Below are 15,808 nucleotides of genomic sequence, written 5' to 3' on the forward strand. Positions count from 1 at the left end.
AGCCCACCCCGGAATGGACCGGAGACGCTCGGGCCACAGTCCCATCCCCAGCCACCCCCCCCACCGCCGGTAACCCCCCCCCATAGATCCCCAAGGCCCCCCCCAGTCAGGGACAGGGCCCCACAGCAACGACACCCAACCCTACCACCCACCGCCCCCCAAGGGCCACCAGAGGCCCATACCCCAGCCCCCCAACCCCAAGGGCCACGGGATCACCATCCCCCCGCCCCCACTAGGTAATGAAGCCTATAATCGGGGACCAGAGAGAATGCAATTCGGCCGAATGTTGTTCAGTGGAGGCAGACATTATCTCACTACTAATATGATCTGATAGAAGATTCCTAAAGTGGTTAATACATAAGCTGGACTTTTGTTTCCAATTCATTCGAATGGTTTTCTTTGCAATACACAAGGCAGTGAGAACCATATGTGTATCAAGTTAGGTTCCATGTGAATATCTCCCAAGTGACCTAATATGCATATCGTGGGGCACACTGGAATTCTGTAGTTGATCCATGTGGATAAATCCTCACAAATGTCCGTCCAGAACTTCCGTACCGGTGTACAAAACCATAAAGCATGCATATAATTATCAGGGGTGTTCTCTGTGCACTGTGAGCAGATATTAGAGGTGACAAAAACCCATCCGGAACATCCTTTGTCCTGTATAATGTATTCTATGAAGAACTTTGTACTGTATAAGTTGTAAGTTTGGGTTCTTAGTCATAGTGAAAGTATTTAAACATATTTGTGACCAAGAGATCTGGTCGGTGTTAAGAGAGAGATCCGCTTCCCATTTTGAAATCAGAAGAGACTGAGTTATCTATTTTGGACACTAACCTGTAAAGTTTCGATAGCAACTTTGGGATGCTTAGGTCAAATAACTCTATTATCTTAGCGGGAAGTTGTAGGTCCAATTGGTTGAGTCACCATCATTTTGATGGTGACAATTCTTCCCATGAGTGAAATAGGAAGATCATCTTCTATTTTCTTTAAAAGCTGAACATAATTTAGTTTTATTAACTCTGACAGCCTAGGGGAGATGTTTTTGCCTAAATATCTAATGTTCCCTGATTGTAATTTAGTATTGGCTGTATTCCTAAAATTGCAGTTAATACACAAAACTGTGGATTTAGACCAATTAATAGAATAGTCAGACAGAGATGAAAATCCCTCTATAAGTGCAATTGTCTGTGATAGTGAGGTTTGTGAATTCTGGAGGAGTAGTACGTCATCCGCATAAAGACTTATTTTGTGCTCTAATGTTTTGCATTGTATACCTTTAATATTTAGATTTTGTCTAATAGCGGCTGCTAAAGGCTCAATAAATATTGCATATAGTGAAGGAGAAAACCCTGTCTGGTGCCTCTTTGCAAGTTAAAGCTTGTTGAGATTTGATAATTTGTCCTTACATGTGCCTTGGGAGAGCTATATAATATCTTTATCCAGTCGATACAAGATTTGCCAAATCCAAATTTGTGTAAAGTTTCCAATAGAAATTTTCACTTTACCCGATCGAATGCTTTTTCTGCATCTAAAGATATAATAGTAGTTTCCTGTTTATTGATACTCGAATGATCTATAATATTGAGTAATCTACGAGTGTTAGTCGAAGAATGTCTACCCTTAATAAAGCCTGTTTGATTCGGGTGTATAATAGGGATGTAATTCTTTTCAGACGTTTGGTAGGAGCTTTGCTAATTATTTTAAGATCTACATTTATTAGTGATATTGGGCGGTAAATAAAAAAAATAATAAAAAAAATAAAGAAAAAAATTAAATAAGAAAAATTAAAAATAAATAAATTACAAAAAAATTAAAAGGGAAAGGAAAAAAGAAAACAAAAAACAAACAAAAAATATATATTAAAAAAATAAAATAAAATAAATAATAAAAATAATGAATCCCTGTCTTTCTGCGCTGCTCGTTCTCTCGCCCGTCTGTCTCCATGACGCTTATATTCCGCGCTGGGCGTGTTTTCCAAACAAAGTTTCAAGATGGCAGCACACAATAAACGGTGGTCAAGAGCAGAGACCATTTATTTAATAAGTAGCTTGGAGGACCTGGAAATCATTAAAAGAACAGATGGCAGGAAACTTTTCAAAGTTGTAGCGGCTAAGCGGCTAAGTTTGTTTTTCTTCCGGTAGACGTAACTTCCGGTCCGCCCCCCTATCCAATCAGAACCTTCCCAACCCCCAGAACTTAAGAGGAATTGGATAAAGCCTATCAAACGTGTTTTCCATGGAAACCTCAATTCTGAATTACTATTTCCATGTAAACTCGAAGGAAAATAGTTTAATTCTGAATTATTTAATTCGGAATAATTAATTCCGAATTATAAAACATGTAACCGTGGCCAGTAACACTCCACCTCCGTGTAGCAGTACCAGGTCTGGCCACAGGGGGCTCCACCTGCAGACCTGGACGCCCCCCTGAGGTCAGACCTGGTACTGCTACACGGAGCAGAACCGGCAACCAGAACCTGCAGAATAACGACAGGAATCTGAAGTAAAATTACTTTATTAAGTACACAGCAGAAAAACGTAATCTACAGGAACCAAGAACTGAATCTACACGACTTTTATCTGGTTTACAGATGAAGAACTACTTCACTACTAACCCTAACCCTATGATGTTTTTATTTACATTGTAAACATCTTGTTGGTGGTAAAATCCGGGTTTCCCTCCGTTACGTCTGTTTTGTAAGAAAATGTTGAAACGTTTCGGCTCAGAAACTCACAGGACCTCACTGGAGGTGAAACATGAAGGAAAAGCACAACAGCAACACGAGAACACGGTCCGTCTTCAGCACGTACAAAACCTTCCAGGGCGGTAAACAGGAAGTAAACAGGAGTAAACAGGAAGTAAACAGCTGTAAAAGTACCAGAGAGTCCGGGCAGCCTGAGCGGTTCTCTAATCGGTGATGAGACTCCCATCAGAACCGTCCAATCAGAACCTCAGGTGGGTCCGTTCCTACGTCAGCGGTGCTGAGGAACTTCCTGTCCGGGACAGGAAGTGAGGTCACCTGACAGGTGAGGTCACCTGACCGGTGTGTTCTTCACACTTCACACACATAAATACACAGCAGCAGCGTCCATGTCTCTTATGTCTCCAGTCGTACCGGGACCCCAGTGGCGCCACCAGGGGGGATGGAGGGGCAGGGGTGGCCACGGCCCCCACCAGTGGGGGGAGCAGGGGTATTAGAGTATTAGGGCAGGAGAAAAATAAAAACAATATTTTAGAGGAGGAAGATTTTTTCTTCATTATGCACTTTGAGAAAAAAGTCAAAATTTTGAGAAAAAAGTAGAAATTTCGAGATTAATGTTGAAGTACAATTTCAAGAAAAAAGTTGAAATGTTGAGAAAAAAGTCAAAATTTCGTAAATAAAGTTGAAATGTTGAGGACCCGGGACTCGCAGGGGCCCAGGTGTGGGGGGCGGGGCTTACAGCAGGGGACCAGGTGTGGGGGGCGGGGCTTACAGCAGCGAGCCGGTGGGACTGACGGGCTGGTGGGCGGGGCCTCCAGGCAGGTGGGCGGGGCCTCTGGGCTGGTGGGGGGGGCCTCCGGGCTGGTGGGCGGGGCTTGGGCGGGCTGGCAGCAGGTCGTAGTGGGCGGGGATGTGGCTGTTCCTGGGCAGGTCGTAGGGGTTCTGGGCGGAGCCGGAAATCTGGGCGGAGCCGGGAATCGGACCGTAGCCAGGAATCGGACCAGCGGCGCCGGTGGCCCGGACCAGGCTGATGGTCGGTTCTGAAGGAGAAACAAGACACGGAAAATTTTATCTGGTTCCTGCACCTGCAGGAGCTGCAGGACTTCAGTATGACCACGCCCCTTCAGTCCAACCACGCCCCTTCTGTATGACCACGCCCCTTCAGTATGGTCACGCCCCTTCAGTATGGCCCCGCTCCTTCAGTATGACCACGACCCTTCATTCCAACCACGCCCCTTCAGTACGACCACACCCCTTCAGTACGGCCACGCTCCTTCAGTACGGCCACGCCCCTTCAGTATGACCACGCCCCTTCAGTATGACCACGGCCCTTCAGTCCAACCACGCCCCTTCAGTACGACCACACCCCTTCAGTATGACCACGCCCCTTCAGTATGACCACGCCCCTTCGGTATGACCACGGCCCTTCAGTCCAACCACGCCCCTTCAGTACGACCACACCCCTTCAGTATGACCACGCCCCTTCAGTATGACCACGCCCCTTCGGTTCAACCACGCCCCTTCAGTTTTCACTTAACGCTGGTTTGATTCGTTGTGAATCAATGGAGCCAAATCGGCCGGCAATTGCAGGATCCACCTCTACGCTGATGACACCATCTTATATGCAGATATTCACTTCACTCTGCAACATCCACACTTCTACACAGTCTCTCCTCCATAGAACACTTCCATAGCCTTCTTTCAAAAAATGATTTGTTCTTAAATTGCTTGCCTGGGTAAATAAAGGTTAAAAAAGAACATTAAAAAACCAGGCCAGGCCTAGTTAGCCAATTAGCAGTGCTGTTAACTACTAAAGTTAGCTGTTACTGTCAATCAAACATCTAAACGGGACAGAGTTTATTTTGTCTCCTTTGTTCTAATTTTAGGGGCCAAAATCCAAAAAGGAAAACAAAGGCAAGAACCAACGTTAAACAACAATGATCTCAGTGACAGGATTAATCTGTGGAACAGCTGAGATACAGAAATTAACATGTGGAGCACGTTATTACAATTCAAAACCTAGAAATACTAAATGATTAATACATAGAAAACAAAGGTATATTACACATAGGCATGTACCTATGGAAATGTGTATGTATATGTGTGTATATATATATATATATATATATATATATATATATATATATATATATATATATATATATATATATATATATATATATATATATATACATATATATATATATATATATATATATATATATATATATATATATACACACACACAGGACTGTCTCAGAAAATTTGAATATTGTGATTTTCTGTAATGCAATTACAAAAACAAAAATGTCATACATTCTAGATTCATTACAAATCCACTGAAATATTGCAAGCCTTTTATTATTTTAATATTGCTGATCATGGCTTACAGCTTAAGAAAACTCAAATATCCTATCTCAAAAAATTTGAATATTCTGGGAATCTTAATCTTAAACTGTAAGCCATAATCAGCAATATTAAAATAATAAAAGGCTTGCAATATTTCAGTTGATTTGTAATGAATCCAGAATGTATGACATTTTAGTTTTTTTAATTGCATTACAGAAAATAAAGAATTTTATAATAAACTATTATAAACTAAACTAAAAAAACTAAAACTAGAAGGACTGAAATTTCAGTCTTTTACTACTTACTTTTTTAATTATAAAACTGATATTTAAGGTTTGTTCTGAACACCATTGGTGGTGGAGCTCCGCAGGGGTCCGAGACGGGGCCCGTCCGGGGCTCGGAGCCGGGGCCCGTCTGGGACCCGTCCGGGGCTTGGAACCGGGGCCCGTCCGGGCGACACCCACCCATATCGTAGACGTTCCTGGCGGTGCTAGCGTTAGCCGCGGCGGTGGGGCAGCAGCGCGGTGCGGCGTGCTGCCGGTGAGCCGGAGACTTCATCTCCACGTAGCTGCTCTCCAGCCTGCAGGCGGCGGGGTCGGTGATGGTGGCGTACGGACTCTCGCTGCTCAGGGAACACGAGCTGGACATGGAGCTCTTCATGTAGTCTGTAGGAGTGGACAGGAAACACCACGGCCAATCAGCACACAGCAACCCTCTATTCAAGTTACCATGGTAACGTCTGTTACCGTCAATCAATAATCAACAATGAAATACTTTTGTAAAATACCACGGAACCAGAACGAAGGCTTCATTTTCAACCGGGTCAGGGGGCGGAGTCAGTTACAGCCGCTAGAGAGTTCATCTCCACAGACCTTCAGGTTAAAACGTCCAACTTTAAAGCAGAAATAAATGTATTTACTGTTCATAACCATTCATGACCATTTTGGTCTCAATCGGTTGCTTTCACATCCATGACAACTCTGAGGAGGGAATGAATGAATCTTGTCATTAACCACAACCAGCTGTCAATCAAAAGACCACACCCCTAATTATACAAACATTTGTGCAGTTGTCAGGAATGTGAAATCTGTCCATATTAAGCTTTGCTTAGAAGAACAAAGGACCGCCCACCCTATTTGAGAGGGGCAGGGCCATTTCTCTGGCTCCACCCTAAACCCCAGCTGCTGTGAATAGAGCTGCTGTGAATGTAAAGACATGGTTAGAAAAGGGGCTTTGTGCCATATCTGTGTGGGATTTAGACCAAAACATGTTAGCAACGTTTCAGAGGAACCTAATTTCTGAAACAAGGCCCAAATGTCTCCTTTTAAAACAGAAGAAAGATAAAAATGGGGGATTTTACACCAGGATTGACTGGTTTTTGTATTCACTCTTTTCATATACCTGCAGAATTACATCACAGTTGGGTTTTTTCCAAGAAAACAATTGTCAGAATAAATCTTGCACGTCTTTACATAAAATGTTTCATTACAAAACCAACAGAGCAGAACAGTTCAGGTTAGACAACGCTGCGGAGGAAACGACAGGAAGTGGCAGAAGAGCAGGTTTATAACAGTTTCCTGTTTGGATGATGAAGGTCAGAGGAGGAAGAGGAGGAAACAGGAAGAGCAGGTTCATGTTGGACAATAGTTTCCTGTTTGGATGAAGGTCAGAGGAGGAAGAGGGGGAACAGAGGAAGGAGTCGGCTCTTCCTGCAGAGAAACAAACACACAGGTGAGTGAAGGTAAACAGGACAGACGGAACCTCAGACAGGCAGGCCGAGCGACGGGATTGGCTGAGAGGAGAGGCTGAGGTGATGACAACACAAGGGGTCACATGTTACCTGTGCAGCTCGGATCCAGGTGGCAGCTGAGGCGCCGGTCCAGGCAGTAAACACCTGAACGGGTAAGAGAACGAGGGGAAACAGAGATGGTCACGCTCTCAGGTAAAATACTTCACCAGAGAACCAAGATATTTCAACAGAGATCTCAACAACCTTCGTCCAAAATCCTAGACAAAACTGCTGCATCTCAGGTTCATAATCACCTCTCTCTCAATAACCTCTATGAACAATTCCAGTCTGGCTTTGGTCCGTCTCACAGCACTGAAACAGCTCGTATCTAGATCACCAAAGACCTCATGTCTGCTGACGCTGGACTCATTACCGTCCTAGTCCTCCTTGACCTTTGACACAATCTCCCCCACCGTCCTCATTGACAGATTAGCCGCCACTGAACGATCCGACACCCCTGGACTGGTTTGAATCATCTCTCTGGACGAAACTCAGCAGGTTCAACTGAAAACATTTACATCCCCCCCTCTCCTCTGGTGCACCCCAAGGATCAGTGCTTGGACCCCTCCTTTCCATCATCTACCTCCTCCCCCTTGGCAGTATTTTCCCTAAATATAACATCCATTTTCATTGCTATGCGGATGACACCCAGCTCTACGTGTCCACCAAGGTTAAGAGTCTGGGTTTCATCCTTGATAGTTCACTATCATTTCAGTCCCACATTAATAATGTCACCCACTCAGCCTAGTTCCATATACGGAATATCTCCCGCCTCCGTTCCTCCCTCACACACAACAGTACTGCTATTCTTATAGGGTCCGACCCAAAACCTGAGGTGAACCCGAGTAGCCAACCACAAACAGGCAGGAGACCAAACAATTTAAATAAAGAGCCAGAAGGCTGTTTATTAAAGTAAAGGGGAAAAAAAACTAACTCAGGGCAAGATCCGGAGGGGAAGGCAGAGGAAACGGGGAAGCGATGGTTGGGGGTCCAGGAGACAAGGGTCAGTCATGAATTGACAGCGGGGGGTCACAGAGATCCACGAGATTGTTGCGAGGGGAGCAGAGGCGTCGAGGAGGTTTCCAGGGAGGCAACGTAGACACAGGGAAAAAAAGCTTGGGACAAAAAACAAAGAGTGATTAACGCAAGCACGGCAAAAAGGTTCAAACTTGAGGGCTGGAAAAAGCTGGAGAAAATTCCCGAAGGGGCAGATTAGTTCAGTACAATCAAGCACTGAGTGAAAGTCCAGGTCTCCTTTTATGCCTGGGCTGGCGATTAGTGGCAGCTGGGGTTGATAGCAGATCAGCAGCATCTGTGCTGCTGGCTCTCCCAGCCAGAGGAGGAGGATTCCTAACAATTCTGGTCCACACTCGCATCCCGTCTTGATTATTGTAATTCCATGCTTTTTTGTTTATCTGAAAAATCCATCCGTAAACTGCAACTTGTCCAAAACTCCGCTGCCAGAATCATTTCCAGAACCCCAGAACTCATATAAACTCATAAAGTCATATAACACCTGTCCTACAGCAGCTCCATTGGCTTCCAATAAAACACTGCATCGCTTTTAAAATTCTTCTTCTTCTCACCTACAAGGCCATCAACAACCTACACAGTATCTTGCTGAGCTCCTACATATTAACATCCGCACCCGTTCTCTCAGGTCCTCCTCTTCCATCCAGCTCACCTCTATCATCATCTCTATCCTCCATGAGGTCCCGTGGTGGGTATGGGGTCCCCCCCCGCCCCCCCCCCCCCGCCTCTGGAACTCACTTCCACAGGACATTCAACCTTCAAATCCCGCCTTAAAACTCACCTCTTCAGACATGCAGACTCACAATAATCCTGGGACTGGAATGACCTCACTATTGCATTATTTTACTATTACTATTTACTGTGGTTTTATGTATTGTACTTTGCTATGTTTTTGATTGATTGCCATGTTTTTATTCATTGTTTTTATTATTATTTATTATTATTATTATTATTATTATTATTATTATTATTATTATTATTATTATTATTAACCATAATATTTCACCCCAGAACCAAAGAAAAAAAACTGCACCAGAAAACCAACATACCTCATCAGAGAACCAAGATACTGTACTTCAGAGAACCAAAATACTTCATCTACTGATGATTCCTGCTGCTGAAGGAACCATCTACTGAGGATCTACAAGCTGTTGGAGCATGAGGGGAACTCAGTTTGTTCTTTTTGCATTTACAGCATTTTAAAAGCTGAAAGTTTCCACATGTTTCTGTATTTAATTGAGAGGTTGTGTAACGGTTCCTCCCGTAAATGAAGGAGGAACTAACGTGGATGTCGGTACAGAAGAAACTAAGCGACTGACCGAGCTGGCTGAGGTTGCAGTAGCCGCCCCACTCCGGAGCGCTGTTCCGGTAGCGCTGCTTCCTGTTCACCTGGAAAACACGGAGACGCCGTTAGCATCCTTGCTCAGAGTAGAGCAGGTTGTTCAGAAAAAAGGTTCCTCTGATACGCAGGTGATACGCAGGTGATACGCAGCAGTCGTGTCTGCAGGTAAAACTGTATCTGAGGAAGTATTTGTTTTGTTTTTGTTTATTCAGCAGCTGGACCCACCTTGGAGGAAGTCTTCTTGGCTGCCTTGGCGTAGTGCGTGGCGTAGCTGCACCCCAGGGTGCTGTAGGGCCCCAGGGTGCTGCAGGGCCCCAGGGTGCTGCAGGGCCCCAGTGTGCTGCCGGGCCCAAGGGTGCTGTAGTTGTGGTTGGAGAAGCAGGTACCTGGGGACGACTCTGAGGAAGCCAGCAGACCTGGAAACTGCAGCCCTGCTGCACCAACACCATCAACACATCAACACCATCAACATAAACACAAACACAGCAGGACACAGCTGCAGCCTGGAAACAACCTGGAAACAACCTGGAAACAACCTGGAAACTGCAGCCCTGCTGCACCAACACCCTCAACACATCATTCATAACACAAACACTGAACAGAACACGACTGCAGCCTGGAAACAACCTGGAAACAACCTGGAAACAACCTGGAAAGGAAGTGAACAGAAGAAAGCACACGCTCTCTGACTTAAGCATTTCTACATCAGGACATAGGCCTAATAACAGAAACGTCTGGTTTGGGTCTGAAATCTAACGATCCTCGGATCGGCAGAAACACGTCAGATTGTTATTAGCTAGAAAGAAAGATCTTTAAGTGTTAAAACCTTTAGAAAAGCACTTGGCTGCTCTACAGCAGCAAAGTGCCAGAAAGGAAAGACATCAGTAATGACCTCAACGGTTGTCAATAATCAATCTGAAAAAACTGGACAGTGAAGAAGGTTATTGACGAGGAGGGTTAGCGTGTTAGCGACTGCTGCTAATGCTGACACATCAGCAAGTTGAGCTCAGAGTTTTTAAAACCTCCAGCCCAGACCTCCGTCACTGACTCTGTTTCCATGCAGTCAAAATTAGGGTTCAGGTCAATATTCGGGTTCCTGAAACATTGGGAATAATGTGTTTCCATGCTGAGCTAACAGGGTTATCCCTGTATACATGGAAACTAATCATTTATCTGGATCAAACCAGCGACTCACGGGGAACATCATGATGCTCATTTCTGCTTCTTCTTTCTGTATCCAAATCCAAAACAACTGTGGCGGACACAATTCCGGACCTCGCACCCATCAGGATTGTAGGGAAGGGGGAGTGGTCACGGGGAGATTTATGGTTGCTTAGTTACGCGTGTTCTCTGACAGTTGTCAGTTGTCAGTTGTTATTCCGTTGTCTGGAATAAAGGCTTGTTGACCAACCTCTGAGGGGTATTCCAGGAAGCGGGTTTAGTGAAAAGCCTGAGTTAAAGGTATTGTGACATAATTTTTAACATGCTTCTAACACTATTAGAAGTCTTGGCCAATATCCCTCAAATGTGTCTAAAAGGGTGTAACAAGAAAAACTTCACTCCAGTACTCCATGCCTGGCTTTTTTTATGAAGGTGTTTTTTGCCTGTGAAAAACGCGTCCTCTTCCCCCTTTCCTATCAATCATTGCCCCGCTCCTCCTCCCAATCCCCCCCCCCCTCCTCTCCCCCAAACTCCCGCACACAGCAGACAGTGGATCAATGGTATGTGATTTTGTCTTGCACACCGTCCACGGGCTGAGCCTCGACCGACACCGGGCAAGCGGTCTTCCGTACGCCACATTTCCCACGCCCGCCGCTCGGACGGGGATTCGGCACTGAGCTCTTCCCTCTTCGCTCGTCGCTACTGAGGGAATCCTTGTTAGTTTCTTTTCCTCCGCTTAGTAATATGCTTAAAATTCAGCGGGTTGTCTCGTCTGATCTGAGGTCGTAGGCAAAAAAAAAAGGAGAGCGCGGGTGGAGAGGAGAGAGGCGGTGGCCGTCTCTCTCCCTCCAGCCCGCGGCTCAGTGCTGATGGGCAGGGAGCTGGGTGGAGGGGGCGGTGATTTAGCGGACCTATACGTATAGGTCCGCCACCCAACCATATGCGCCGTTTTTGCATAATTATGCGGAAATTCCCAGAAAGCACACAATACTCTGAATGTTAAAAGTTCGGTTTTTTTGGGTGTAATTGATGTCAAGACACCCAACTAAACACAAAAAATCAAGAAAAATGTGTTTTTCATGTCACAATACCTTTAAGCCTGAGATCAGGGAAATCCAGAGTTTTCAGTTCCAGAAAGCCATTTAACTCAAACTCTGAGTCAGTTACTATGGCAACTGACCCTCTGAACCTAACCTGCTCGCTAGCAGGTTTACTTCAATAAACCCTGAGTTTCCCTCCTTCTCCTCCCTCAGTGGCGTCAATTCAGCCAATGGGCCTTTACGCGATACACATCTGTTTTCTGTTACAAAAGGTTACAAAAGAGTTGGAGGAAACGCCTGAGCGGGTCGGGGGGTCGGGTCGGTACCTGAGAGGGAGTAGTCGGTGGAGCTGATCAGGGCCGGCGTGTAGCTGACGCTGGGCCCGTTCTGGCCCTTCTCCCTCCGCCGGTACCGGAACCAGACGAACAGAACCAGCAGCGCCGTGACGAGCAGCAGCAGCAGGACGACAGCCAGCACGGCGCCGGCCGAGCGCCGGCCCGACGCCAGAGCCGGGCTCATCTTGGTGTACGGGTTCAGATCCTCCATCACCAGCGCAGCTGGGGGGGAGAGGAGGGTCAGGACCAGGACCTGGACCTGGACCTGGACCAGGACCTGGACCTGGACCAGGACCTGGACCTGGACCAGGACCAGGACCAGGACCAGGACCTGGACCTGGACCAGGACCAGGACCTGGACCAGGACCTGGACCTGGACCAGGACCTGGACCAGGACCTGGACCAGGACCAGGACCAGAACCAGAACCAGGACCTGGACCTGGACCTGGACCTGGACCAGGACCAGGACCAGGTCCTGGTCTTACCGGGTCCTTTATTTTATTTATTCTTTATTTCATTCATTGATAAAATAAAACAACAAACAATTTAATATAAACACAAACGTTCCTAAATTCTGAATGAAAGGGAGCAGAAAGAAGACAAATCTTATTCAATCTGCCCCTTTTTCCCAAGAAATCAATTTACAAAGAACGTAAATTAAAAAACAAGAACAAAGTAAACAAAAAACTAAAATAAAATATCTGCCAGCCAACACAGACAGTCACATTCCTTTTTAGTTCCCGAGTTACAATTCAGATAATACCATTCAACAACAACAAACAATGTTTATACCTTTCATGACGATGGGTAAGTCAATCAAATGTAACTAACATATTTCATTATATTTACTTAACATTTAATTGTTCTTTTGAATGTAATGTTTGATTTGAATTCTTTGGTTTCTTTGTTCAGATTGTTCCATAAACTGATTCCTTTCACAGAAACACAATGTTCCATCAATTTTGTCCTGAATCTTGTTTTTTTTTAAATCTCTGTTCCTTTTAAGGCCACGTTTACACGTAGCCGGGTATTTACAAAAACGGATATTTTCCCCTCTACGTTTTCAAAAAAATCCTCGTTTACACGGACCCGCATGAAAACGCTGTTAACGTCATGCCAGCCAATCAGAATCCTGGAAAAACATCAACAAATGACACGTGTGTAACTTCCAGTTAAGGCTGATTTATGGTTCCGCGTTACACCAACGCAGAGCCTACGGCGTAGGGTACGCGGCGACGCGCACGTACGATGCGCGTCGCCGCGTACCCTACGCCGTCGATTGAACGCGGAACCATAATTCAGGCTTCATGCTGCTGGCTGACGCGCTCACAGGCTTGAATGAGCAGGAGGCTGGACGGGGGGGGGAGAGTTACTTTTAAGTGTGACTTTAGAATATAAAACAGGTAAAATACAAGAAAATATTGACGGTGGCCAAACTAATTGTAAACACAGGTCGCACACATGACGCTGGTGAGTTTCTGGTGCATAATGTGACGTTCTGAAGCTTAAATCTCCGTTTTCCTCCGTTTAGACGCAAACGGGAAAACAGAGTTTTTGAAAATCTCCACTTTGGCCGGAGTTTTCAGAAATGATCGTTTTTGGTGACTTTGAGCTGCGTTTCCGTGTAAACGAACGGCCAAAACGCATGAAAACGCCTCCGTTTTTGTAAATACCCGGCTACGTGTAAACGGGGCCTAAGTTATACTTGATTTCTCTTTTTCCAAATCTTTTCTGAATGTTGATTGGTAAAGTTTTCTTATGAGCTTTAAACATAATTTGCAGAATACTATAATCTACTAATTCATGAAATTTCAACAATTGTAACTGAAGGAATAATGGATTTGTTGGATCTTTATATCGTTTTCTACTGATTATTCTTATGGCTCTTTTTTGCAAAATGAAAATTGACTGATTATATGTTTTACAGGCACTTCCCCAAACTTCAACACAGTAGGTCAGATATGGAACAATCAGAGTGTTATAGAAAATGTACAATGCTTTGTTGTCCAATGAATCCTTTAGTTTGTGTAACAGAGCAATTGTTTTTGATATTTTTATCTTTTTATCTTTATATTATCAAATTCTCATCCAGCATGACACCCAAAAACTTGGTTTCCCTTACTCTATTCATTTCAATACCATCTATATTAATTTAAGTATCTTTGTCTCTCCTTCTGTTACTAAATATTATGAAGTTACTTTTTCAAGATTCAGCGATAATTTATTTACATCAAACCGTGTTTTTATTCTTTTAAATTCTTTTTTAACCACATTTAACACCAGGTTCTCACCTCGGTCGCAGCGAATCCCCTGGAATCCGGCGCTGCAGTAGCAGGTTCCCGTCACCGAGTCGCAGGTGGAATTATTCAAACACTCGCAGATCTGCTGGCAGCCGAGTCCAAACGTCCCCGCAAGACACCCTGGAGACAAAACCAGAGACACCTGAGACCAGCAGGACACCCTGGAGACACAACCAGAGACACCTGAGACCAACAGGACACTCTGGAGACACAACCAGAGACACCTGAGACCAGCAGGACACCCTGGAGACACAACCAGAGACACCTGAGACCAGCAGGACACCCTGGAGACACAACCAGAGACACCTGAGACCAACAGGACCCTCTGGAGACACAACCAGAGACAGCTGAGACCAGCAGGACACCCTGGAGACACAACCAGAGACACCTGAGACCAGCAGGACACCCTGGAGACACAACCAGAGACACCTGAGACCAGCAGGACACCCTGGAGACACAACCAGAGACACCTGAGACCAACAGGACACTCTGGAGACACAACCAGAGACACCTGAGACCAGCAGGACACCCTGGAGACACAACCAGAGACACCTGAGACCAGCAGGACACCCTGGAGACACAACCAGAGACACCTGAGACCAACAGGACACTCTGGAGACACAACCAGAGACAGCTGAGACCAGCAGGGTGCCAATACTTCACCATAGAACCAAAATACTTCACCTACTGATGGTTCCTGCTGCTGAAGGAACCATCTACTGAGATCTGAGGAACTCAGTTTGTTCTGTTTGTATTTACACGTTTTAAAAGCTTAAAGGTTCCACATGCTTTGCATGGTCAGGCTCCACCTTACATCAGCGATCTGATCCAGCCCTACACCCCAGCTCGGGCTCTGAGGTCTGTGGATCAGAATCTGCTGATGGTTCCTCGTACTCGCTTCCGGACCAGAGGAGACCGATCCTTCCAGGCCGTTGCTCCCAGGCTTTGGAACCATCTTCCAGTCTCTCTGCGTTCCATGGAGTCTGTTGACTCCTTCAAAAGGCAACTAAAGACCTTTTTATTTGTGCAGGCTTTTGCCTAATTGTCTTGGGGCTGTTATGATTGTAAATGTGTTGTCTTGGCCTTTTAATCTTAAATTTGTATGGATCTCTTAACTGTGTTTTTATTTTAATTGTGAAGCGCTCTGTGACCATGGTCTGTGAAGGGCGCTGTATAAATAAAGTTTACTTACTTACTTACTTACTTACTTACACATGTGTCTGTATTTAATCGGTTTGGAGACAGTCGGCCCTACGTTGAACCTCGGTGAACCGGTGTGAGACTCACTGCGTTGGCGGCGGGACCCGGTGAAGCCCGTCCTTATTTCTATTTCTGAAAGGTGGCCACCCTACTGACGGTTTCAGACTCACTGTGTTGGCAGCTGGTACCACTCACCCTGCATTCACACTGAAAGCGTCAAAAATCGCCTGACGCCAGCATCTCGCTGCTTGGTGCGTTCACACTGAAAGCTTCATGTACTGTCGACACCTGCAGTGGGCGGGGCTAAAGCTGCAGTGGGCGGGGCTAAAGCTGCAGTGGGCGGGGCTAAAGCTGCAGTGGGCGGGGCTAAAGCTGCGCTGCAGAACTGGAGGGAACAGTGGGAACAGCCTACACATATAGCTGCACATCTTCAGTTTCCTATTTCACCATACAGTGTAGATCACACTTTGGGACACCTTCTTTATATTTTAGCGTTATTTCTGTGTAGATAAGAGTGAGTTTGATGCTCCTTAACAAGTTTGGTCCGCAGATC

At 45.5% G+C, this 15,808-nt stretch overlaps 1 protein-coding gene across 1 annotated transcript in view; it reads right to left on the minus strand.

The window, feature by feature from the left end:
- Positions 1 to 15,808, minus strand: part of LOC133456678 (multiple epidermal growth factor-like domains protein 11) — a 111,034-nt gene that overhangs the window by 6,962 nt on the left and 88,264 nt on the right. Inside the window, exons 16-23 of the mRNA XM_061735209.1 lie at positions 14,047 to 14,175; positions 11,747 to 11,977; positions 9,445 to 9,653; positions 9,197 to 9,266; positions 6,897 to 6,950; positions 5,521 to 5,721; positions 3,480 to 3,747; positions 2,388 to 2,482 (exon numbers count right to left, since the gene is read on the minus strand). Coding sequence (XP_061591193.1) covers positions 2,388 to 2,482; positions 3,480 to 3,747; positions 5,521 to 5,721; positions 6,897 to 6,950; positions 9,197 to 9,266; positions 9,445 to 9,653; positions 11,747 to 11,977; positions 14,047 to 14,175 — 1,257 coding nt within the window. The remainder of the gene's footprint in view (positions 1 to 2,387; positions 2,483 to 3,479; positions 3,748 to 5,520; positions 5,722 to 6,896; positions 6,951 to 9,196; positions 9,267 to 9,444; positions 9,654 to 11,746; positions 11,978 to 14,046; positions 14,176 to 15,808) is intronic.

This window comes from Cololabis saira, chromosome 2 (assembly GCF_033807715.1).
Source record: "Cololabis saira isolate AMF1-May2022 chromosome 2, fColSai1.1, whole genome shotgun sequence".
Taxonomy (NCBI): domain Eukaryota; kingdom Metazoa; phylum Chordata; class Actinopteri; order Beloniformes; family Belonidae; genus Cololabis; species Cololabis saira.